The sequence below is a fragment of the Rhinolophus sinicus genome, linkage group LG05, assembly GCF_036562045.2.
Source record: "Rhinolophus sinicus isolate RSC01 linkage group LG05, ASM3656204v1, whole genome shotgun sequence".
In the NCBI taxonomy this organism is placed as follows: domain Eukaryota; kingdom Metazoa; phylum Chordata; class Mammalia; order Chiroptera; family Rhinolophidae; genus Rhinolophus; species Rhinolophus sinicus.
The window spans coordinates 145,867,967-145,893,294 of record NC_133755.1 but is presented as its reverse complement, the minus strand read 5'-3'; the positions used below and the strand labels follow the sequence as shown (position 1 = coordinate 145,893,294).

The 25,328-nt window shown below is 38.5% G+C and overlaps 2 protein-coding genes across 13 annotated transcripts in view; one reads left to right on the top strand and one right to left on the bottom strand.

The window, feature by feature from the left end:
- The window catches only part of MCM9 (minichromosome maintenance 9 homologous recombination repair factor), an 86,063-nt gene that overhangs the window by 8,818 nt on the left and 51,917 nt on the right, over positions 1 to 25,328 (top strand). For 4 of the 11 annotated variants that reach the window (XM_019740956.2, XM_074333492.1, XM_074333493.1 and 1 more), the window contains 3 exons: positions 2,594 to 2,794; positions 7,203 to 7,328; positions 8,703 to 8,822. In XM_019740956.2, the coding sequence (XP_019596515.2) occupies positions 2,594 to 2,794; positions 7,203 to 7,328; positions 8,703 to 8,822 (447 nt within the window). The other 7 variants (XM_074333498.1, XM_074333499.1, XM_074333495.1 and 4 more) reach the window with 7 other exon arrangements.
- Positions 12,328 to 23,968, bottom strand: ASF1A (anti-silencing function 1A histone chaperone). 2 transcript variants are annotated; one of them, XM_019740959.2, is made up of 4 exons: positions 23,835 to 23,968; positions 17,573 to 17,688; positions 14,009 to 14,185; positions 12,328 to 12,726 (listed from the first exon to the last, which is right to left on the bottom strand). In XM_019740959.2, the coding sequence occupies exons 1-4, from the start codon at positions 23,941 to 23,943 to the stop codon at positions 12,514 to 12,516; spliced, it is 615 nt and encodes a 204-aa protein (XP_019596518.1). In that variant the 5' UTR covers positions 23,944 to 23,968; the 3' UTR covers positions 12,328 to 12,513. The 2 variants fall into 2 exon arrangements, with proteins under 2 accessions (XP_019596518.1, XP_074189602.1); XM_074333501.1 differs by lacking the exon at positions 23,835 to 23,968 and adding an exon at positions 23,451 to 23,586.

The following is a 25,328-nucleotide window of genomic DNA, read 5'->3' as shown; positions in this document are numbered from 1 at the left end:
ATTAAAATGATGAGGCAAGCACTCTATGGAAATTTAAAAGAGTTCGGTATCTAGAGTCAAGATAATTCTTTATCAAAAGACCCCCCCCATCCACCCAAGAATCACTAACTCGTAGTTTGAAATTTATATCAAATATATTAACAGTTTATACTTATATAAACAGTACACTAGGGAAATAACTGGCTTGATCATGGATTTCCTGCTAAATGGACAAGACTCTGTCAAAGTACCTTATTCATATAGGACTCTAGATTTTAACCAAAATCAGTAATATCTGCATCAGCAAAGCAGTGCTTGTATGAGCTTAGCCTGAACATGAAAATATCCGTTGATAGAGAATAAGCTGTTTTCATGCAGTTCATCTAAACTGAAAAAAATCTTAAGCTATTTTTCTTTCACGTCACTAATAATAATAAAGAATGGATGGAAGCAGTCTTATCAACAGATATCTTTTGATTTATCCATAGCTTCAAATGTCTGTGGGAATCAGAAGATGTAAATGGCATAATCCTTGCCCTCCAGGAATTTACAGTCTAGCTAAGAACCCCAGTCTGACACTGGAGGGTAATGCAGTTGGAGGTTGTGTGCTGCTGGCTGTCAGTGCCGCAGATCACAGATGGCGATGGCTGCGATGGCTGCTGCGGTAAATATGCTAAAGAAGACAGAGCAGCACAAAGAGATTAGGTTATGAGAGTGAGAACTAGCTTCTGGAAAATGACATTGTTTATAATAACTTTTACTGTGGAAAACTTTAAAATGAGTAGCTCTTGCCTTGGACTGTCCTATAGCCACAATTGTTCTGATGCTCATATGAATCTGCTGCTTGGTACATATTTGAGTAAATGAAAACATGTATATAGTGAAGGCTTTTTGAAGGTATTAGTTGTTCTACAAATGTAAGGTAGGTTTAGAATAACAATAATAGCTAGTATTTGTTGAACACTTATATTCTAGATACTGTATTTTTAAACATCATCTGATTTAATTCTCACTATAGTCCTATGATGTAAATATAATTATTCCCATTTGTAGGTCAAGATATAGGCTCAGCAAAGTTCAGTAGCTTGCTGAGTTTCATAGCCAGTGAGTGGCGAAGCTGGGATTGAAATCCAGATCTGACAAGTCAGTGCTGTTGGCCATTCTTCAGCAGTCTGCATTTTCCATAGTAGCACTGCTTATTGGAGTCAGATCATTCCTACTGAGTGCTGTATCTAAAAGTTAAGTTCCGCATTGGACTCACTTAGAAACAACCTGAGTGTAACCCATTAAAATGACCATAGTAGAGGACTGTTCTAAGTGCTCATATAAAGTTGCCCCAGTCATTTTCATCTAAAAAGTTTGGGGCAGAAAGTATAATAAATGATCATTATTTTTCACTGGCTTTAAAAACCCTCCAAGCAGTGGGTCAGGCAGGATCTTGAAAACGTGGTTAAAGTACCTGTTTAATTTGTTACTATGAAGTTGCCTTTGGTGAGAATTATGCTTTGTATTCTGTGAATTGCTACCACCAAGTTCCATGCATTTGTCATTTACAGAACACTTCTTGAGAAAATAAAAAACTCTGTGGATTATACATCACATATTGAAATTTAGAGAGTGTAAGGGATTTTGTGTCAGCAACCATATATTTGACACAGCCTGTTAGTTCAGAGACGTTATTTATTGTGCAAAATATAAACATCAGGATAAGCTTCGGGTATGTCCAACAAGATTGAAATCTTTGGAGACTAGGATTATATGTCTATTTAGTTTTGGCCCGTTTTTCTCCAGTAGCCAAATATTGAATGCCAAGCATTCATAAAGACATGTTACTGATGCATTGAATTGCATGAGCACAGATGTCAGTGTTTGGAGAATGTGCCTATAAACTACCCAAGGCCGCTTAGGAAAATCTGTGAAAATTTACTGTTCTGTCCACCAGGAATGGGAAAGTTTCCTCAGGTGGGAAGGAAGCTACTAAGAAGGAGCAAGCAGGGTTGTTATCTTGTTCTTTCTTAGTTTATGGAAAGGAGCTTTGACGTAGAACAGGTATTCATTCATTTCTTGGTGCATTCATTCTTTTGTTCATTAAAATAAAAAAGACAGTGAATAAAATGCTAACAAATGTGGTAAGTAAAAATTAACATACGTGAAACTAGCTAGTATCAGTAATCAAAGATTGTCTCCTTTTCTGACACCAAATTGATTATAGTTTAACCTTCTGGCTGCAGTTCTCAGTTCTTTAAATGACAGCTATATGCCTAGAGATCTGAGAGGATGAGTATTTCACTCAGTGTGATAATGACAAATAAACCATCCAGTAAATTATTTTCCCAGTGAAGGGTAGTAATTTGGTGTGATTATAATGTGACAGATTAAGAAAAATAAAAAGACTGACTTTAGCTTTCAGTTGTGCAGATACAAGTACCTGTTTAAAAAAAAAAATCAGGAACCTGTGGTGGTTTTTGCACCCACATTGTTTTCTGGATGAGCATACCACACTTTAAACCCTGGTCGGGGAGGGGTTTATTTCTTAGTTCTGGTCCTTTGTCGTGCAAGTCTGTGCCCAGCATGCAGGTTCTACTGCTGGACTCACTTGGTGTTTTTTCCCCAGGTGATGACCTCACGATTTATGGGGTTGTAATGCAAAGGTGGAAGCCCTTTCAGCAGGATGTGCGCTGCGAATTGGAGATAGTCCTGAAAGCCAATTATGTCCAAGTAAATAATGAGCAGTCTGCGGGCATCATCATGGATGAGGAGGTCCGAAAGGAATTTGAAGATTTTTGGGAACACTATAAGAGCAATCCTTTTGCAGGTGTGTAATTAAGGGTATGAAGCTGACAACTATTCAGGGCATTTCACTCAATAGTTAAATATGTTGTCTGTGATTAGGGAGCAGCCTTACAAGCTGTACAACTCAGTGACTGAGTTCTAAGAGTAGCAGCATCGGGCAGTACCTCCAGCCACTGTCTCCCTGGGAAGCCCTTTTCTGGCCGTCTTTTCTAATTAGTGATCTTCCTGGAAAATTAAGGTCGGATTCCAAGAGATTTTACGTTTCTTACTATTATTGTAACATCTTTACTGCCAAAATGATTTCAGAGTTTTCTTCCTTCTTTACCAGTTAAACATACATTTCCTCGTTATTTAAATAGGCAGAGACTCATCCTATTACGATACCTCGTCCTATTAAAGCCATTATTTCTTTTCTGATATATTTTAGATTATACGGACAGCTTCACACTGTTTTAGTTGAAGATTTAAAAACAGGAAATAAGCAGGAACGAGATGATGAGTGAATGGAAAGATGCAAAAAAATAAGCTTTGTCATCACAGCAAAAATTTTGATTATGACACTAAGATATAATTACATAGATTAAAATATCACAGGCTTTGGGTTTGCAGAATATTTTTATTTAAAATTCCCCAGTGTATTAAACACCAGTAAAACCATCAAATGCCTATTTTCATTCTTCCTTGGCTGTCCTGTATCTTCTGAGAAAAATAAACCAAAGGCAGTAATAGGCTATTTCTGATAAACTTCATCTCCAATCTAATACACAGTAATTTATTCTTAAATCAGATGCTGAACTGGACAGATATCATTTCACAAAATAAGGCTCTTACTTGCCTAACTTAGAAGTAGTTTGCTCTTATTTTGTGGTATGAATTTTTTTTTTTGCTTATGTGTGTAGTACATATGTCATGGTTCCTGATCATTCTCTTATCTGATCTATACAGAAAAACAAAAATCTCTATATTGTGGCTTTATTAAGCATGTCTTTTAAGAACCATGTATATTTTTAATGATTTTTTTTTTTTTTTACTTAAAATTATTTCTTAGGATCATATCCTTACAAAAATCTGTAGCTCTTCCTTGGAACACAGTCATATCTTATTAATTGCAGTGCCACATCTCAACTCTACCTAGTGCCAGTGAAGGAAGGGCATTAGACAAGACAGGCTCTGTCCAGACCATCAGAAGCACTTTGTGCTGGCAATGAAAAAGAGTCTATCTTGTTTTAATTAGAAGGGTATAGATGTACAATTCATTTACTGACTAAAAGGAAGAAATACGAAGTCGGACAATTAAGTTCAAGAACTCATCCTAGAAAAGTACTATACACCTCACTGCTGAATATCACTATGGTCACCTTCAAAGTACTCCCCTTGGGAAGCTATGCACCGATGCTAGTACCTAGTCTACCCTTGAAAGCATTTCTGGAACTCTTTTCCTGGAATGGCCATCAGCGCTGCCATCATATTACCCTTCATGTCCTAAATGTCATCAAAATGTCTCCCTTTCAATATTTATTTTATCTTTGGATAAAGAAAGAAGTCATGGGGGGCCAGATCAGGTGAGTGGAAAGGGTGTTCCAATACAGTTATTTGTTTATTGGCTAAAAATTCCCTCACAGACAGTGCCATGTGAGCTGGTGCATTGTCGTGATGCAAGAGCCATGAATTGTTGGTGAAAAGTTCAGGTCATTTAACTTTTTCACGCAGCCTTTTCAGCACTTCCAAATAGTAAACTTGGTTAACTGTCCAGTTGGTACAAAGTCATCATGAATAATCCCTCTGATACCAAAAAAGGTTAGCAACATCATTACAACAAGTTCACGAACTTAATTGTCAGACCTCGTAAATATTGTAACTTTGTGAGAAATGTTAAATGTAGGAAGACGGAGAAAACTAAGCAACATTTTTCTTTTTTAGCGTGAAAAGATTCTTAGTTTTGGTCTTTTGTCATGCTTTGTTAGTTTCCCAAGTACCCAGTAACAGCACAGTAATTTCACCTCTTCAAAGCATATGTGTGTTTGTTGGGGGTGGGATAGGGTAGGTGAGGGTGAGGAGCTGTATCCAGAGGGTCTCTTCATTTTGCTAGTGTGAAGCCAGATATTACTTCACTGCTCAGCTCTTGCATGAAGCAGGAGGTGACCTGCTTCATGAAGACCTGATACTGTGGGTACTGACTAGGAGGAGCCAAAGGCTTTATTCTGCTCTGCAGTGACATCAGGGACACCATGCCCTGGTGCTTAGATGCTGGGTAGAAACCCAGATGTAGACTTTGGGGTCCGTTGGGCCATCAGCCCACCCTGGGGTGACTCAGTTATCTTAGATCTAAGAAGTTCTCTTCATCGGGGTAACTGAAGGCTATGCCACGATAGTGGATTACAAGGCCAAAGCCACATTATAAACATGGTCTAGAACCAGAAGTTTGGGAGGGAGGTAGAGAGGGGGGAAGTATCCACTCTAACACATTTCCTTCCATGATGTAGCCATGGGAGCTTCTATTGCCACAAAATCCAAGGAATCGAGTTTTTCAACTAAACAACAAATTAGGGGAACGGCTCTTCCCCTTTGCTTTTCTCTGGTCCTCATAGTATATATATTGCGTTGACTACAGTGTAAGGACATCTTAAGATCAGAAATAAGCAAAAGTAATACGGGTAAATTAATAGTTAACCATTAAATAGGTCCTACTGTGTGCCAGGTATTATTTTTTCCTTTGTGCTGTACACTTATTAACTCCTTTGACCCTCAGCACTTCTGTGTGATACCATTATTACCTCCATTTTACAGATGAGGAAATGGAGGCAGAGAGGTTAAGAATCTTGCCCAAGGTCAGACAGCTAGTAAGTAATAACACTGAGATTTGAATCCAGGCATCTGACAGCAAAGCCTGTGCTGTTTACCACTGGGATATGCTTCCTGTTGGCACATTGAGCTCTGGTCTCTGAATCCGTCTTTCCTCAACAGAGCTGGCACTTTGGTTTAGTTTGTGGCTTAGATGTCGCCCAGGTTAGTTTGCCTACACTTAAGCCTGCTTGTTGGGACTATTTTGTCTTTCTTTGTATGTGTAGTCTCTAGTTTCTGCTCAGAATTTACCTACCTCTGTCAGGTCTTCTCATCTGCTTCGATTCCAGGACTTTCTTCCTGTTTTTGCTTCTGGGCTGGTCTACCTCAATAAAGGAAGGGATTCCCACCAGCAGTTAATGAACTTCCAGGATTTGCTAATTCTTTTTGGTCCTCTTTTTACTAAAATATTTTCTTTCTTCACCATTTTTGCCATCCCATAGCTTAGTTGCTACTGAGTTAATTTTGATTCATTACAAAAAGTAGCCTTTGTGTATTGGACCATAAATTGTGGAGAAAGGCCTTTTCCTTTCCCTTGATGGTTTGGCAGGAAAATGTCTGGAACTGGAATCATCAGCTAAAGGAGTACTAGTATGATTATTTTCCTCCTCAAAACAGCTGTCACTGAAACAAGATTACAAACTCAGAGTTAAGTATAAAAGTCCTGAAACATACAAATTAGTTGCCACCTTGTGGACATTAACTTCTGGTAACATGAATGTGGACACAGTACCATCACAGAGGTGAATTCCATGGAAGTTAAAACAGGCCCAGGAACGGCTTGTTAGAATCTCATAGGTTCCTCTATTGGTTGATTAGGCCAGTGACCGAATGAAATACCTACTTTATTCATGGATGGGGCAGACAGACTCTCAGATTTGGTGCTTTGACATTTTTGAAAACAGAACCTAAAACACTGGTATTCTCATAATTAATGCACATGATCAGAAGAATCCAAGACCTCCAGCTTGGATTGCTAGAGTTGAAGTGTATAATGATCTTCTTAATTAATACCCTAGTAACTTAATTCTGACTAAAACAATTTACCAAATTGGTTAAAGCAAATGCTGAATTAACTTACAAGGATGGATTGGTTTTACTTCTCTTACACCTCTGGAGAAGCTCATGAGCTCCGAGTACCTGTTGTATTTATTTAAAGATTACTGGCTCCTACAATCTGATTCATTGTTTCTGAGATCGAGCACCTTCCTTTTATTTAGGCAGTGGAGTAATTTTACTGAAATTACTGCATAGACAGTACAGCTGTTGGTATGTTTAAGAGATAATGTTGGACTGAGGAGGCCGAAAAGGAAATTCTTTTCTGTCCCTTCTGAAGTATACTATAAATTTATAGAAATGTAAGCACGAAGCACCCAGGAATAAAACACAGACTTTTCATCTCATAGCATTAGTAAGAAAAGGACTTTTAGGACCAGAATTAAATTATTCACTCCTTTCAGTCATTTGGAAATGGTCTTGATCATTTTTGATGGTAGAGTGTGTTTATAGGAAAATAGGACTAGAAGAGAAATTTCAGTTACGATTTCTTGAAAATTGTTGGTAACTTCAGATCTTTCTGCCTTTGCTAGGAAGAAATGAAATATTGGCCAGCTTATGCCCTCAAGTTTTCGGGATGTATCTAGTAAAGCTTGCTGTGGCCATGGTGCTGGCTGGTGGGATTCAAAGGATTGATGCTACAGGAACACGAGTCAGAGGTTAGTATCTATTTAAAATTTTGAGAAGTAGTAATACATATAAGGAGAGACGCTAGAACTTTTCTTTCCTGAATAAAAATTGCTTGTTGAGCTTTATTTTCCAAATGTAATCTTTTAAAGCTGACAGTTGTCTGACTATCTAATACTTAACCCAACATCTGCATATCAGGAGCTGCTTTCTAGAATTCCAAAGAAATCCTAAGTTTTTTAATGAGTTTTAATGAATTTTGCTTCCACCACTAAGGGTGCCACAAAATAAAATCTTTACATGTCTATTACTGTTTTTCATTGCATCCCCAGTCTCTCTTCAAGAGGAAGATAGCAGAAATAGTGCTTTTTAATGTCTCCACGTCAGTGTCTCTCCATCTGTGACTGTCAGTGTTTCTCTGACTGCTGCTGTCTGTCATCTTCCTGCCGATTCCCCTTCTGGTGGGTAGCAAATGTGCCGTCTGCCATGTACTGCTGTAGGTCACGCATTCAAGCAAAGATTACTCTAAGTATGTAATTATGTCCAAAAGGCAGAAAGCTCTTTTGCGGCTAACACACTTAACTGACCTGAATCTGGCATAAAGTAGACTAAACCATAAGAGTACAAGGACATTATTGTCAATTAGGCTGTTTGTAGGTACTCTAAAACCATACAATACAGTATGGAATGGGAAGTATAATAAGGTGTATGTGTATTCTATGTTTTCATTACCTAGTTTGGAAGGCACTCTGCCAAATGTAAAAGAGTGTCCTAATAATACATTTAGAAAATTCTCAAATATTACTAAAGAAACTTGTTTGATCAGTAAAATAATACATAGCACAGTATATTCTTATTGTTCATTTGTGTTACATTTGAAAAATAAGAGTACTCTAAGATATTTCATTAAACTAAAATTTTCATAAAATTAAAAGGTTTTCACTTAACTGTTGGAATCATAAGTGAGGTGATATTTATAAAGCACTTACAAAGTCCCAAACATTTTTTTTTAAAGTGCTTAAATAAAAATAGAACAAAATACTTATATGGCCTGTATGAAGACTTAATCACAGTAGTTTGGTATTTAAAAATGGATTTAAAAAAGTCAAAAACTTTATAAGCCAAATTTTCTATAAAAACATTAAACATAGGCCTAACATCTGGAAATAGCACGGAAACTATTAAAATAATTTAGATGTTAAATGTCCCACTCAGAAATTAAAGGTTGTTATTTATGATGACACTTAACTTTTAAATCTTTCTTCAAATGACCTTAAGTAAAAGTAATATATAAAATATAAATTGTATTGGCATTCCAAGTGGACCATTTTCTTTTTGATTAATTATACTTGTTCATGGGCCTTTTCATAGAGATTTAAAACTTTCCATTATTTACTTTTTTCTAGGTGAATCTCATCTTTTATTGGTTGGAGATCCTGGCACAGGGAAATCGCAATTCCTCAAATATGCAGCAAAGATTACACAGAGATCTGTGCTCACCACAGGAATTGGATCTACTAGTGCAGGTATTTTACATGACAATTTTAATTTATTTAATGCTACTGCAGAAGCTAACACAATGGTTTTTTTTCTTATGAAAAGCACTTATAATTGGAAAAATTTTAAGCTAACTTTCAAGTCACTGTCAAAAATGGAAGGAAATACGTTGCATTTCTTTCGTAGCTCTAAGAAAATATTTTAGAACCTCCACCATCACTTAGTTATTTTCCAAAAACTTACCCCATGTATCTTATTGCATCTTAGCTTTGAATGATCCTATTTGATTTTCTCATTCTCTAAGTGATTACCCATGCTTGTGCAGGAAAAAGTATGTGTCACCTGGCATTTTATGAAGACCCAGCAAACAACACTGAAATGAATGAAGTAAGAGAAAAAAAATCTCACTTTACAAAAGTAGGTAGATGGCGTTGAGCTTAAAGCATTTTCATGCTCACATCTCACCAGGAACAGTAGCTCCTATGGGAAATTTTTGGGTAGAATATGTTTTAGTATATGGAAACTGTTTTCATCACTACAGTGTGGAGCTTTATTTTCATACATTGTGATGATTCTTCCACAAGTACATTTAAAAGCCTTTGCAGATAGAATGTCAAAATTCGATTATAAAGTGACTTAGGAAAAAATTTTTAAAAAATGTTTTGATGCAATTTTATTGTATTTTTACACCATTTTGATTGGGGAAATATTTCTCCTTTTGTTCTTTAATAGGCCATTGGTTTCACACATTTTGCAAATGTTATTTGCTACTTGTTAGGGGAGCCTAATGCCTAGGGCCTATATGCTCAGATTTCTTATGAGAAGCTTGTATTTTATACTTACAAAGCAGCAAATGCTCCATTAATGGTGCTACAGAATGAGAGCCCCATTCTAAGGAGCCCTCAGGTTTTGGTCTATAATTGAATAGTACATTAAGAATTGACAAGAAAGGATTTGTGAATTGAGAGGAGTGGATGAGCTTCAGTATACTGGAAGGGAAGTAGGCAAGAACATAAAGAACACTTCATATGCATTTTTAAATTCTTATGTCCCAGTGTTCTAGAGCTCTGTATAAAATGATACCAGCAACAAACAATAAAGTTGTTTCCCAAGTAATTATGTGGAATGTTTCCTAAATTAATTATGTGGAGTGCCAAGAAATGAGTCTAGCTATCTGTGAGCTAGTAATATCAGAATAGTTGGACAGTTTTACAGTGAATGGCTATTGATTCACTGTATTAGCACTTTTTCCCTTTTTTAATGCCAAGATCGTAATCCAAACAGGAGGGGAAAAGACAGCTAGAGGGAATATAAATTTTAGGACTATAGAAAAGTTGTTGCTACTTATCTACCAAAAGGGCTAGACTAGCCTTTCTTCAAACCATGTATCACAACCCATTAGAGTCCTAAAAGTCAATTCTGTGAGTCAAAACCAGCACTTTCAAAATGAAATCCAGTAAGACACCAGAATACATTGCACACTGTAAAGGTAACTGTAAGGGTGCATGTTCTTGAAAGTTGTTAATATAAATGCATACTTGTTATGGGGTCATACTTTTTTTTCAACCATTGATTCAAGTTTTGAAAACTGCTGCCATAGACTGTCTTAGTAAAGCTAGAAACCCCAAATCTTAAAACCAGAGGGTAAGACACGTGGATGCCTAAGGTTATTAAGGTAATAAATGAGCAAATGCATGCCCATTCCTCAGACTTCTGAATGTTTCCTCGGCTCAAATGGTATCCTGCTTCCCTCCAACCTACTCACCTATCTCTTCTGTGGTATAATTTGCAAGTTTATCTTCTCAGGACACAGCTATCTACTATGATCAAAAAGGGGAAAAACAGTTCTATCTTCTAGCTATAATTCAGATAGTCTTAAATGAGGCTAAATGGGGGTGGTGGGGGGAGACTATAGTTTCTCAGTTCCTAATGTTTGAATTCTAAATCTATTTTTATTTTTAAAGATTGTCTTATAGAACCATAACAATTTTTAATGTTTTTAAGTATCAAACGCCTGTGAAAATTGGCTGTCAGTTTACAAATTAATGTAAAAACCTAACCCCTGGATGTCAATACAAACCAATATTATAATTAGAATAAAAACTCAGCAGTGAATTGCATTATTGGTAATTTGACTTATATATGTTTTATTTATAACAAGCACATACTAGTTCTTGTTATATTAATCACTGAGCTCTTTGTTGGAAAGTATTACTTTTATTTTCATTTTAATATTTTAACATTTTCTTTTAATTGCAGTTAGACAAAAATGAAATTTTCTTCATATAATTTTAACAGTAGGATGTATTTTACTTTTAAAGTCTATGAACTAGTTAGTGGACAGTATTTTAATAATCTGGTATATTAAATTTCAAAGTTTAACATTTAGCAAAATTTTGTATCACAAATTCACTTTTTTAGAATGACAGGAAATATGTACAACTTATATTCCATATTCAGACAAATGCCCTTTTCCCTTCCTCAAAATAAAAGCTTTAAAAAGTGCAGTATAAAAGTTTTAGATATGAAGGCACTGCATAACTCTGCATCATATGGCTGATGTCTTGCTTAGCAGCAAGAGTAATGAGAATATTCTACACTTAATTTAATGGAGCATAAGAAACTTTCTGAGGAAGGACCTAGCTCTCATCAAAGAACCTTTTGGCCCATTAAATGAATTCCTTTCCAAGATTACTTTAAAAAGAATTATCTGGAAAAGCTTAGAATATGTTCATCACAAATATGCCTAATTGTATTCTGCATGAGTGTCAGGGAATATGGAGAAGAGTACTACATGTGCGAAAATGTTTCCAAAATAGTGACTTATTATGATAAAGCTATGTATACCTCCCCAAATCTACTGTTTTTATATAAATGCTGCTAACAAATGATCTATGAAAACAGTTTTAAAGAGTTAAGTTTATGGTATTTTTATAAATCTAATTTACTATAGTCTATTCTTAAACTCGGAGTCTGTATCTGCTCTTGACGTGTTGCGTTCACTGGGTAATAATGATGCATGACTCAAGGAGTGTTCTGATGTCCTAAACTGTTACAAAAAAACAAAAACCATAGCCAGAAGACTTTATAAACAATTAACCACATTTGTTATTATCTTAGAAACCAAACTGAATACTATTTAACATTATGTGAACTCGAGTAGTAGCCATAGGAAGCTTCAAGATGGCCTGGAAAATCAGATCCTAAAGTTCTTGGTAGCATCTAGTTGACTTCAAATCCCTTATTTAAGGACATGCCAAAAAAGACTGTAAATTCACCCCTTAAATTAAACCAAACTATATGTTATTACAGGAAGAAATATTTTAGTTGAGGTGAACTTTGTTCTTTTGAAGGCCAGTAAAACAGTGGTCTAAACATTACTGTCCAAGAGGCTAAGACATCTTTACAACCTGGTCTAATGATTCATATTTCTTTTTAAGTGCTTTAATTACGTATCAGAGGAGAAGAATATAATATATATGTTTTAATCAGATTAGTTTCAGAACAAATAAAATAACACATTAGAGAAAAAAGTTACTTAAAAATAGTTGTATTTATATTCCACAATTTGCTCAAATACTGGTTTTCTTATAAACTTTCTACAGGATGTTTTTAAAACAAATTCTTCACATTGTGTCTTGACTATGACTTAATGGAATTTCAGGGAAATAGTTCTGTGTGTTTTTATAGCTTAATTTGTACTAGAGGGATGGCAGGTGGTCACATGCAGTCCATGTGGGATTCTAACATGACATTTAGTGAGTTTTCTGACGTAGACCATCCCTTTGATGCTGAAGGTAATGCATCTGTTGAAAGAAGTGATTGTAGATTTGGATTACTGCTCTCTGCATCTTCCAGTTTTTCTGTGTTATCTTCCCAATTAATGTGAAATCTTGTGACTCTGGGATTAGATGCCAGAATGTTCCTTTGAAGCTAGAGGAAGAGACACATATATAAATGGTATAAATACGAAGGAAGATCACCATCTACAAATAGGAGCTTAATAGAATGGTTCTTTATATTAGTCCTCCTAAAGAGCTAAGCTCATATACATACAAAGGTAATAATAAGTCAAACAAAGCACCTTAAACATAAGTAATAAACTAGGAGTAGGGCTGTAGCAAAGAAATTACTGTAGCCTAATGGAAATAAGATATGGAAAATCTGAGGGAATTCATCCAGATTTTTTACTATCTAACAAAATATCTACCTCTTCAATACTTATGTTTCATAAAAGGGAATCTCTTCTTTCTTATGGTGAATACTTCTATGTAAGGATGCTTTATTTAACAAACTAATACGCTCTTTAGGTTGATGTGTTACCTCTTCAGTAATATTTAAGGAAAATTTCCCACATACAATTTCTCATTATTAGTGGGTTTCTAGCTTTTAATTTTTATGGCTCATTCTTAAAAACAGTATTCTAATTTCTTTTTGCTATTCAAGATGCCATATAGGTAACTAATTAATTGGATCAATGGAAGGTCCTACACCAGGATAAAGACATTCTAGCCTTATTTTAGGAATGCATTCCATTTTACTCCCATGTAATTTTTCTTACATGATCTGGCAGGTAATGTGTTCAATCTCAAAAATCACCAGTTACTAAACTTATAGTTTCCAATGGGAAATCATAAAGTACTAAGTATTTTTGAGTCTACAGATTTTAGCTTCTCACTCAGAAGCTAAACTGTTTTCCATCACCAGAACTATTTAAGACGTTCAGTTTAACATCTAAGAACAACAGATAAAATATGCATGTAAGTGTTCTGAGAAAACAATGTTCATGTGAAAAACAAACAAAATTTACCCCCACAATTTTGGGGAGTTACAGACAAAAATATTATTGAATAATCAGTACAACAAACATAAATCTAAATGTCCTAAAGGTTGAAACGAACAGAATCATGATGTATGGGAAATGCCATACAGAAAGCCATAAATAAAAGTCTGTTTCTTACAGGAGGCACTTTCAATTTCCTAACCCATGAGAGACTCTGAAGGTGCCTGACCAATATTAATTGCCGATGATTCATCTGGACAGAGGGTTTGAGGTCATCCATGCTGATGGAACAATGATTAGTTTGCCCAGTTGGCACAGGGACCATTTCAAATTTACTTTGTCTCAAAGCTGTTTTCATGGTTTACTATGAAATGGCAAGTGTTTTGAAACTGTATAGTAAAAGTAATGAAAAAGGAATAGTCAGAACATTACCTTAGAAAAGTCTGGTTTTACTGGCGGATTTTCCCTTAATTCTGTCTCGGTGTATTCATTATTTACATAATAGCCAACTCTAATAAATTCTTGACCGCGATAGGTGCATGTAATTAGCACAACTGTGACACCTACTGCATCTGCGTCTGGAATGAGTCCTGGGTTAGGTGCATCAGCCTAGAATAATTTAAAAAGAAAAGAAACACACATCACAAAAGGCTATCAACTGCAAGGAAGATTGGAGTTTTGGTTACCCTGTGCACCATCAATTGAGGGAACAGCAACAACAAAGATTTGAAAATCATACTGGGGAAAGCAAATGCTCCTTTTTGAGACTTACTTACAGCCAGAAAATATAGTTCTCATGTTTCTTCACAGTATACTTAAGGACCCTGGGTACTTGAAAGCACCACAACTTCTAGAGTAAAATAAATCTGGCTACAGCATGTTGTCATTGATGAGGGATTATGCGATATTCAATTATAAAACCTTTCATAAAATACAGTAAAAAATTAAATCAATCCTCTTATTGATTCTAACCTTTTCCAGTCATAATTTTCAGACTAAATTAGCCTATTATTTGCACTGCTGCCAGCATTAGCTACCTAAGCACAGATCTAGTCCTATTCCTTCACCAGGTTTTAAAATCTCTGATCACCACTCCCATTTCTAAGAGATAAAAATCTCAGTTCTTTAACTTTGTTTATAAGGCCCTTCACGATTTGTCTCCAGCCAACACCTCCATTCATATTCCCTTTAACTCTACACTCTTATTCTAGAATAACATACACAGGTTCTTTAAAATGGAGTGATAATCTTTCATGCCACTGTTCCCTTGGCCCGAAAGGTCTTTCCTAACATACTGAAAGATTCATCCTTTGACGTTTGCATCAAATATATCCTTAGTGAAGCCCTTTCTAATTCAGCAGGTAGCGTTAATGGCAGCCTTCTTTATGCGCTCATTACTTGACACGGATCCTCTACTAATGGATGTCTTAACAATCTGTCCTTCAGTCTTGCCTGTGATTATAAGCTTAATCTTGGGCAGGAGTCCCATCCAGTTCCTCTTTATAATCTCATGTCTGGCACAGCTCTGGGCACACAATATATATAAATATAGTATTTTGAAATTCATGCATAACTCAATTCCTTCCCTGGAGATATTTATGATCTTTTTGAAGAGATACCAGAATGGTGCCAGTGTGTGTCCTGAGAATATGTTGTTTGCATTAGAGAGCCTGCACACCCATCCCCAGAGGGGTTAGGTTACTTGCAGGGATTCTAATGTAGCTGGAAGTGGGTAGAGATGGGAAATAGAGGCAGTTCAGTACTGCTAGTGAACTGACCCCCATGTTGATTCCCATCCCCTCAGCACATTGGTTCTAGGCATGTTTCTGTTTGCAAGTTTGTTTGGCAAAGGATTCAGCTTAAGCAAGTTCAAGTAGAAAAACCTGTAGCCTCTCTGATCATTGAGATTGGAGAAGTGATACACAAAGGTGTTTGATTCCAACCAGTAGCACCAGATAGATGTCTGGACATCTGCTGCTATCCTTTGATACGCTCATGAGAAAGGCATGTTCTGAGAGGCAAAATCATGGCAGACCAGGAGAATACTGTGGCAGTTAAAAGCACAAAACAAAAACTATTTAATCCCTTCCTGCTGATAATGGTACATTTTGTGAAACACATAGACTGAACCTATGTAAATTGCATGTGCTTCCTCTCTGCTTTTTGGCAACATGTGCCCTGATACCAAGATAAAACCACTGGAAAATCACTAGAAGCAAATATTTTTGAATAATTCTTTTTTTCTACAACACTGCTAAGCTTTTGGTTTACAGTGTTTTTAACAACATAAACACACAGGAAAGATTTTTAAGGGTTTTGTTTAAAAAACAAGGGATTTATCTGTAAGATTTTATAGTAGCATAAAAAGGTGTATCACTCCATGTTAAACTAAGTTTCTTAGTGTGTCATGAATTATCCTTGGTGAAGTAAGCATTCTCCCGGCTTGTTGGTCAAAGGAAATACTGCTTCTTTATATAACAATTTCAAGAAGCTAAGAGAATAATAAAAGTTTAGTTCTAATTATAGAAATATTTCTCAGTCATTGTACTTGCTTATTCCTCATTTAATACTCAGAATGTTCTTATGAGGTAGGGCATTATCCACATTTTATAGATGACTGAAGTGACTAAGGGAGGTTAGGGAGCCTATCTAAAGTCAAACGTGCCTCAAGGAGCAGTGAAGCAGGATGTGAACCAGGTCTGTAACTGCACTACTTCCCCACACACTCTTTCTCTGGTCCCCATGTCTTTCACCAAGGTTTCGCACTCACCCAACTCAGGGTAACAGAACCTTTAATTAATATATTTGAGCCTTTTAGTTAATATATTAATATATTTGAGCTTTTTAAACCATTTGTTTAGATACAGTAAATTATCTGTCACTTTTTAATAAAAAGCACTATGGCCAGGAGACCAAGATTCTGAATTCTCCATTGAGGAGAGGGGAGGGAAAGGTAGCAGCTCTAAAGGTACCATAAGGTTAAGTAATTCTTGGCCCATGTCTGACGGTAATGGGATTATCTGACCAACAGTATTCATTTAAATTTGTTCCATCTGTGAAGTGAGAAAGTAGGCAGTCAGGGATAGGAAGAGTTAATTTTCTCTCTGGATGAAATGTCTTCAGTGGGACCTACTTAACTGATGGGACTCTTGTATAGAAGTACTTGTAACAAAATTAGTAATAGTTTTTAAAAACCTGTAGCTAGTTACTCTTTGGACTATTATAAATACCTCCCTCTAATAAGCATGGATAATTGGAAATCCACTGAATAGTTTTATATAACAATTTAACATTGATTTTAAAAAGTAACACTTGAATACAGAAGACAATGTCTGAAGTCTTGGCATAGCCCCAAATGCTGGCAGTGGTGTCTGAGATCGTAATTTGTATTAGTAGAATTTCCCCACCAAGTAACAAAGTAGTAGACTTGCAACAGTAATCCTCTATAAAATGTGTCTATTAGATGCTTTAGTAAACTTGGACGTCAGTTTACTACTGTGACCCAAGATCACACAGTAGATCTCGACCTACTAAGATCCCTGTTAACCTAGCTCATTACGCTGAAATAAAGTTGTTCGTTTTACCATCGTCACTCCTGGTGACTGAAACCAGAAAGTGAAGATGCATATTACTAACTATACCAGTCAGTATGTATTTTGAATCCGTTTGAACAGCCACCGCCTGAAAGTCTGATACTAAGGGACTATTCACAGGAAGAGCCTAAATTTAACCAGCACGTGTGCCATGACACAGTATAAGGTTTACTGTGTGCTGTGCAAACCCTGAAGTAGACATAACATTAACATCTTTGCAACCATAATCGAGAAGTGGGGTTCCTTTATGGCACAGAGACTTCCTAAAACGTGATGGAAGCAGATCAAAAGTAAATGCAACAGAAGCAGAGTGATTTAACCCAAAAGGAAAGGGATAAGGACCACAGGCTAGAGTCTGTTTATAAACATATTTGGCATACATTTTTACCAAGAATAATCTTACCTGAAATACAAACATATGCCTTCCTGCAGGAACAGGGCCCACTAAAACAGAGTCTAAAACTTGATCGTATTCTTCACTTTCTGCAGATCCCACATAGATAATTTTCCATTCCAAGTCTAGGGTTAAAAACCAGAACATTATTTCATATTCAGTAATTACACTACGAGATGACATCAAAGACCCTTTTAATGACCACTTAGCCATTTACTGCTGCTAAAATTGGTTCTCGTAGCAGAAAATCCAGAAAGGCACTGAAATGCACCTTATGAAATTCTTAACATTTTTGTACCAGTTTCTCAAAGTGCTCTTTTGTGAAACACTGGTCCCTGGGCAGGGGGACACACACACACACACACACACACACACCCCACCCTCTACCCTCAAAACTTGGGAAATGCTTCAACCTTGTCATAAGGATTCATAAAGCACACTAGCAAAGTGTTCTGATAAAGACCAATAACGTTAATCCAGCATTTTCCAAATTTGTTTGGCTATGGAATCCCTCCCCCACTTCTTCATGTCATATTTTAATGTACTAAACACACTTTGGAAGGACTGCCCCATACTGTGTTGCACAGATCCAAATCATCAAAGAGCTCCAGAGTGAAAATACCATTAGCCAACTTCCCTGTGGCTCAGAAGTAAGGGGCTCATCAAGTAAGGGTCATTAAAGGATCACAGTCCCTTCATGTCATACATTCTTTAAATTGGGGAGGGGAAACCAAAGATCCTTTTACCACTTGATAGAAGAGTATATACAATGGGAACTGGCATGAAGAGGAGTAAGACACACTAAAGTGCAACCCAAGACAGTCTGTGTAATTCAATCATTATATGTAGTTCAGATTTTATTGAGCAACTTTTACAAGGTGCTTTTTGAGAAGAACCCAAAGATGAGTAAAACGACTGCTCTTTTGATGGAGCCTCCTCTTTAGTAGGGGGAGGAAGAAACTACAAATTCAAATCATCTGAGACCTCCTGGGCCTTTCAAGGTGCTTAGCACTATGTGTCCTGCCTCTTGGATTCTCTGCACTGAGACCACACCAGCACTTCCACAGGGGTGTTTCTGGGTCAGTTGTGGAGAATCTAGTTAGAGCCACCATGTGTTGCCATTTTTGTGTAATTGTGGAGATATTTTTGTTCCCCAAATAGATACCAAAAATAGTATAGGTACTACTTATTCATAAGGTATTCAAAAACTGTCGTTTATTGAACTAAAGGCTCCTTTAGGTTTATACTTAATTTATTAAGTCAGTAGTTATTTTATGAGGACCTATTATGTCATGGGTCTGTCCTAGACTAGACCATTTTATTTCCAGCTTCCAGCACATTTCCAGACGCAGGGTCCAGCATCTGACATCTCGTTAGATCATCTCTTTGTTGATGAAGATTACAGAGAGGAAATAAGCAAAATGAATATCTAGTCAGAAAGAACAGCACATACAAAAGGCCCAGAGGTGGGTGTGCTTGGCAAGAAAAAGCAAGTCCGCAAGGGCAGGAGCAGAACAAGCAAGGAGAAAATAACCCACCATGAGATTGGGGGTGAGTGGCATGGTCAGATTATGCAAGGTTTTGATGGCCATCATAAAGACTTTTGGCTTTTACACTGAGTGGCATGGGAAGCCATTGGAGGGTTTTGAGTGGAGGAGTGACCAAGATCCAACTTTCATTTTAAAAGGATAGTTTTGGCTGCTGTGTTCAGTACAGACTGTAAGAGGGCAAGGGAAAAAACAGGATATTTCAATCATTAAGGCAAGAAATTATGCAGCCATGGGAGTGAGAAGCAGTCACATTCTGGGTAAATCTTGTAGAGGCAGCAAGAGTCACTTTTGTTTTGCAGGGGGGAAGGGAAGGAAACCATCAGGAGTTAGTTTTGGACATGCTCAGTTTGAGATGTCTACTAGATATCTAAGTGGAGATAATGAGTAGATCTGGAAATTGTCTACATGTGAAGCCTTGAAAATAGGTAGGATTCCGAGGGAGTGAGCCTTGGGGCTGTCCAAATAGGAGGTCAGAGAAATGAGGAACAATCGAAAGTAGGTTACAAAACTAGTGGCCCACAAGTTAGGTAGGTAACCCAAAATCCAAGTGGCAGAACTGTTTTTAGAAGGGTGTTAAAGCTATTAAAGCAGCCACGTAAGGATAAGACTAGGTATTGCCACATGGAGGTAATATTTTGTTCATTTCATATGCAGCTGTACCACTAGTACATACAGTGCTCTTGGCCTCCTAATTGGTATATGTTGGCTTTTGTGATCTGACATAGGCACATAGTCAGGATTTATAAACCTTTTATAAAATACCTACTCTGTGCTGGGCATTGTCTTGCCACCTCACACCTGTTGTTTAAACTTCAACAGCTTTACCATATGGATTTAAGTGTACCTATAATGCAAGTAAGAAAGTGAAAGCTCTGAGAGGCTAAGTACCCAAATTCACACAGCTAGCAAATCAAAGAATCAGAATCCAAGCTATGTCTCTGCTACTCCAAAGCCTGGGCTCTTTGCAAAAATTTAAGAAGATAGATCCTTCCCTTTCTAGCTCTTAAATGAATAGTGGAATAAAGGAAGTTAATTTTGGGGGGTGGAGGGTGAGGCATGGGTGAGCACAGAGGCCATGAGGAGATAATCTAGACTAACTCAGGGAACACCTATACCTTAATTTTTATGCTTATGGGATGCTTGTTGTAACTACTGAGTTTAAAATACCCAGTACGTATTTATAAATTTGCATCAGTTGTTTTATTCTTAATTTCTTTTAAACCTAGCTTTTATTCCACTGCCCCTGTATTGGGAGAAGGGATAGGGTCAGATGCTTTACACAGGTTATCAGTTGAAGGAGTTTATTTATTTAAAAAGTTAACTAATTGTTTCATGTGATCATGGTAATCCCAGCCTGCAAGTGTCTCCATTTGTAGTGGGAGTGGGGGAAGTCACCAAGGGAATTTTAAACTAATTACACTACTTGGGAAGACCTGTGGTCTAGTGTTAAGTATATAGTCTTTGGGAATTAGAAGAAGCCTTAAGCTTGAAAGTATGAAGCACTGTGCTCAATTCTGGTACGCTGTAAGTATTCAACTGATGGTAGCCTAATTATTGACATTGATCAACTTTTTTTTTTTAATGGCTCCATTCAATAAAGAAGCAGAGAACCAGAAATCCCTAACAAAGATAGCAGGAAAGTCAATCAAAGGTTGTACCAGGAGGCTTGGTGACCGACCATCAGATCAAATACACCCAAGGTCTTCTATCGCCCCTGACTGACAGAAACGACTCCGTTCAATCTGCAGATTGCTGCCCTACCCACTGTGACATAGGCTTATATTAGAAACAACTAAATTATCTTAAGAGCAAATACTCTGCAAGGCTATTTCTGAAGCAAAGCCAACAGGGCATCTTTTAAAGCAAAGTGAACATATTTGGGGGCTACTGAAAAGTTAAACTATGAAAAATGGTGGCCAACCTCTGGCTTGGGACTTGAGACAAAATTATGAAGTGAAAATTTCTCGTCAGTACAATGGTACCTCGGTTTTCGAACGTAATCCACAAGTTCTGAAACGTTCGAAAACAGCTGACAGCTAGGCCTCAGGATCTTGCACTCAGCGGAAGCCGTGTGATATGTTCGATTTCTGAATCGTGTTCGAAAACCGAAGCATTTACTTCTGGGTTTACAGCATTCATAAACCAAAATGTTCGTCAATGGAGACGTTCGAAAACCGAGGTACCATTGTATATTCTATAGTTTCATTTCAAGAACAGATTTTTAAAAGAATTGCAATAGTGTAAAAGTATGGAACCTCTAAGAAGCCTTTGCTAACTCAATTTCCTTAATTCACACAGCCTCTAGGTGGAGTACACAAACATGGCACCTTTTTGAAAGATTCCTTTGCAGCTTTGATATGACTCAGCTTAAACTCTAAAAAAAATACTAAATAATTGCCCAGTCGAGGTGCCCTGGGAAGTGAAGTATACAATTGGAAATAAGTGTTTTCTTGACATTCGTATTGTAAAAATTCTGAGGTGACTCAGCTGGGTTATGAATTGATTCCAGGTAAAAATGGAACATAGTTCTGCTTCCATGAATGGCAGGTTTCAACCATCCAATGTCAAAGCCCTGTAACATCCTTCAGAATTGGCTCCTATAATGGAAAGCATCACTTGAGAAATACCTGAAATTTGAAGACCTCCTAATGTAGTGTTGGAATGGATTGATCAATAATTTCTCTTGTATTTACCCACTTTTATATGCAATTGACAATAAAATGGAAAAATTACAGACTTGGGTATAAAAAAATGGTCCTGGTAGCTGAAATGTTTATAGTAATACTAGTGGAAAGTAACCAAATGGTTTCAGAGTAACAAGAAAAATCCCCTTTAATTTTTATTATCAATGGCCTATATAGAATTTTAACAAACGAATCATCTTCCAAAATGTGCACTACAAGGTATATATACAGAGGGTGCCAAAAAAAAATGTATCCGCATTTTAAGAAAGGAAAAAAACTACTCAAATTGTAATAATCTATACACATAACAAAAGGTGAACACAAGTCACGTTGGACTTCTGCAATTACGAGGTGCTCAATGTGGTTACCATCAGCATCCAGACACTTCTGATTACTGGAACTACTGCTTGAGCAACGTTGACCAGAGTCATTGTATACATTTTTTTGGCACCCCAGTATATGTGCTATGTGCTTTATATGCGCATTTAAACTTTATAGAGGAGCACAGATTAAAGTGTTAATTATGGTTACTTATACAGGAGTGAGATGGGGAAGGCACTGAGTAGAGGACTGTTACTTTGTATGTGTCTGTACAACTTTTAAAAGTTTATTTCAATGAGCGCGTATTTTTATAATTTAAAAAATTAACACCCTACGTAAAATACATCTTATAGATTAAAAACTAATTTTCATAGTGAAGTGCCTTACATGACTTGATTAGCACAATAATTTTAAATGAACTTTGCTAAATTTCTAAGTTCAAAGAAGTTATGTCCTCTATTTAGTTGTAAAATTACCACTGAAGTTAAAGGTTTTCCCCGTCAAATTTCCAAAATGAAGCACTGAATTATTTTAATAAAATCGTAAAGATTAGACCTTGACAAGTTTTACTTTTCTAAATATTTATTACTGCACATATTAAAACTATCTTCTTTAAGACCTTAAAACATACTTAGAAAAAATAGTGAAATTGTTTGCATTGTCATTAGGACTTTACTTTTTATCTCCTAGCCCACTTGTGTTTTATGTTCAGGATGTTTGGATGTGGAGTTATTTTAATTAGATTTCAATACGTTCGTGAAGAAAGTGTTCTTTCAGATTTAGAAGCCAGTAATTAAGTCCTGGTAATTATTTAAGTATTTTACTTATTTCTACTCTTGGGTTAAATGTAACTTTCTAGCTTAACAGTATTTTTGTTCCTGAAAGACAGAGATTTCAGTCATTAAAGGAAAGGAGTCCACGTTGTTCGAGGCGAGCCTGCGCGCGAGCATCCCGGGCTCCCCGGGCATCCCGGGCGCCGGCAGGGAGCACCCACGGCCCCCGGGGAGCGCCGGCGCCCGGCCCGCGGCGCCGAGCCTGCGCCCGCCTCCCCTGCTGGTTGGTCGAGGGAGCCAGAAATCAGCGCGAGGACAGCCTCGCTCTCCTCCCCAAAGCGGCCGGGCATGGCCACCCAAGAGAGTGCGGCGACTCCAGCGTAAGCCCTAAAAATGGATTTGCCTTTCCACTCGGGGGCAGGAAGGTGGGCAGGCGGGGCGCCGTGTTCGTCACCCGCGGAGAGGAGGCGTCGTGACGCCGGGGTCGGTGGCCCACTTCTTTACTCTGGGTAAGATGGCTCCGCTGCTAACTCGCCGGCGCGACCACACACATGCTTACCCCTTCCCAGCCTTCCCGCGGGGACCGTGGAGGCCGTTCGCGGCGCGGGGCCAGCCCGGCGCGACCCCCGGTCGGCTCCGCCGGCGGGAGTGCGGGTCTCGCGAGCCGCCGGTCCACCAGACAAAGCTGACAACATGGCTACCTCTGCTGGAACAAGTTCCTAGCAAGTTGAGCCGCGGTAGGCGCCCGGGCTGCGGCTGAACGCCTCGCGCGCCTCGGCGCCGTCGTCCATCAACTTCAAGTTTCCCTCCGCAGAGCCAAGCCCGGAGCCCGCAGCCCGCCCGGCGCCGAGCACCGGCCGCCCGCGCGAGGCCGGGCCCGGGAAACTTTCAACGTCTGCAGCCCGCAACTGACAGCCCGGCGACGGGCGGGCGCCCGACTCACCTTCAGACAGGTCCTCGATGCACTCGAAGGTGATCTCGAACTGGAATGGGTTGTAGAAAGGAGAAGGGTTATCCAGCACCACTACATTGTTCACCTGAACCTTTGCCATATTTTGAAAAAAACAAACAATGGGAACGGGGGCTTGTTGCGGCACAATAAAGTCCAGCGCGCGGCCGCTCGGGAGAGCGCAGACCCCCGCCCCGGCGCCGGCCCGACGTAGTGCAGCGGCGACTTGAGAAACTTTTTTTTCCTCTTTTTATTTACACGGGAACACTCCACAGTGTTTTGCAGCTTTCCTATTTCACTAAACTACAGCCCATTCTGCTCTGATAACTAGCAGCGTTGCTCGCGATTGGCTGCACCCGAGCTCTGACCCTCCTCCTCCACCGAGGGCCTTGGCGGCGAGCAAGATGGGCTCCCGCTCCCTGAATGGACTCGGAAACTTTAACTGCGGCTCCACCTGCTGGTGTGGATTAGGACAAAGGCGGAGAACAAAGTGAGTGGAATATGGGTTGGGAGGCCCGCGCGGAGGCCGCCGCCGGCGGGGGGGCTTTGGGGGGAGGGTGCAGGCCCCGCCCCCGGCCCGGCGGCTCCCGCGCCTCACGTCGGGCGTGGCCGCGGCGGGGCGGGGTTTGGCGAGGGGCGTGGCCACGGCCGTGGCGGCGAGGGGCGTGGTCATGAAGGGGAGGCGTGCTCGCGGCTGCAACGGCGGCGGGAGGACGGGATCTTGTGTGCCGCCCGCCCCTCGGGTTTTTTTTGTGTGTGTTTTTTCACTCTTTACAATAGTCCAACGGTTATACCGGCTCTGCTGAATTTAGCAGATGTGATTCGGTTGTTTTCACTAGGTTCAGCTGTCTGTGTATTGGGTAATATTTCGGGTAGAGAGAAGGGTTGGTTGCAGTGGAAATAAATTGCGTTTTGTAGACCAATGCCATCTCGAAAGGAGCAAAGCCATTTTGGAAAGCTAGCTCTTAGCCGATATCTGCGTTTGGGCACAACAGCGCTATTAGTTAAATGGAAACAAAATGAAAGGCGAGGAGACGCTTTTGCGCACACACTTTGCTTGGAAAATCTGAATAGATAGTATTTGGGCTGCAACTGGGTTTTCCTTTCCTATCTGGAAAGTCCTAGAATAAGAAGAAGATTATACTAGAGAAGTGATCAGTTACACTCGTGGTTGCTGCCTTTTGGTGTAACAGGAGCATAAAAGGAGAAAATGGAAGTATCGGGCGACCAAAGAGCAACAAATACAATCTGAGAAGGGAAAAGGAGAGTAGAGAACACAAAGGCATACCAAAGATACGTAATTTTCAAAAAATATATGACCTAAACCGTTAGTAAATAAAAATTTGTAGCACTTCACATAACTTCTAGGAGCCTTTGCTTTATTCAATGTCGATTCATTTATGCTGCTTGACCACCATTGTGGAGAAAGGGAGAGCTTTTAACACATTTGTGAGGTTGAACTGTTTGAATCTCTAAGTAAGAGTGGTG

Bases quoted from the DNA above. Each gene is read 5' to 3' on its own strand.
- ASF1A (XM_074333501.1), bottom strand. From the start codon at position 23,586: ATGTTGTCAGCTTTGTCTGGTGGACCGGCGGCTCGCGAGACCCGCACT. The intron at 14,186-17,572 runs GTAAGATTATTC...AAATTATTCTAG, and splicing joins GGCATATGTTTGTATTTCAG to GCTGATGCACCTAACCCAGG. The intron at 12,727-14,008 runs GTAATGTTCTGA...CTCTTCCTCTAG, and splicing joins TAAAACCAGACTTTTCTAAG to CTTCAAAGGAACATTCTGGC.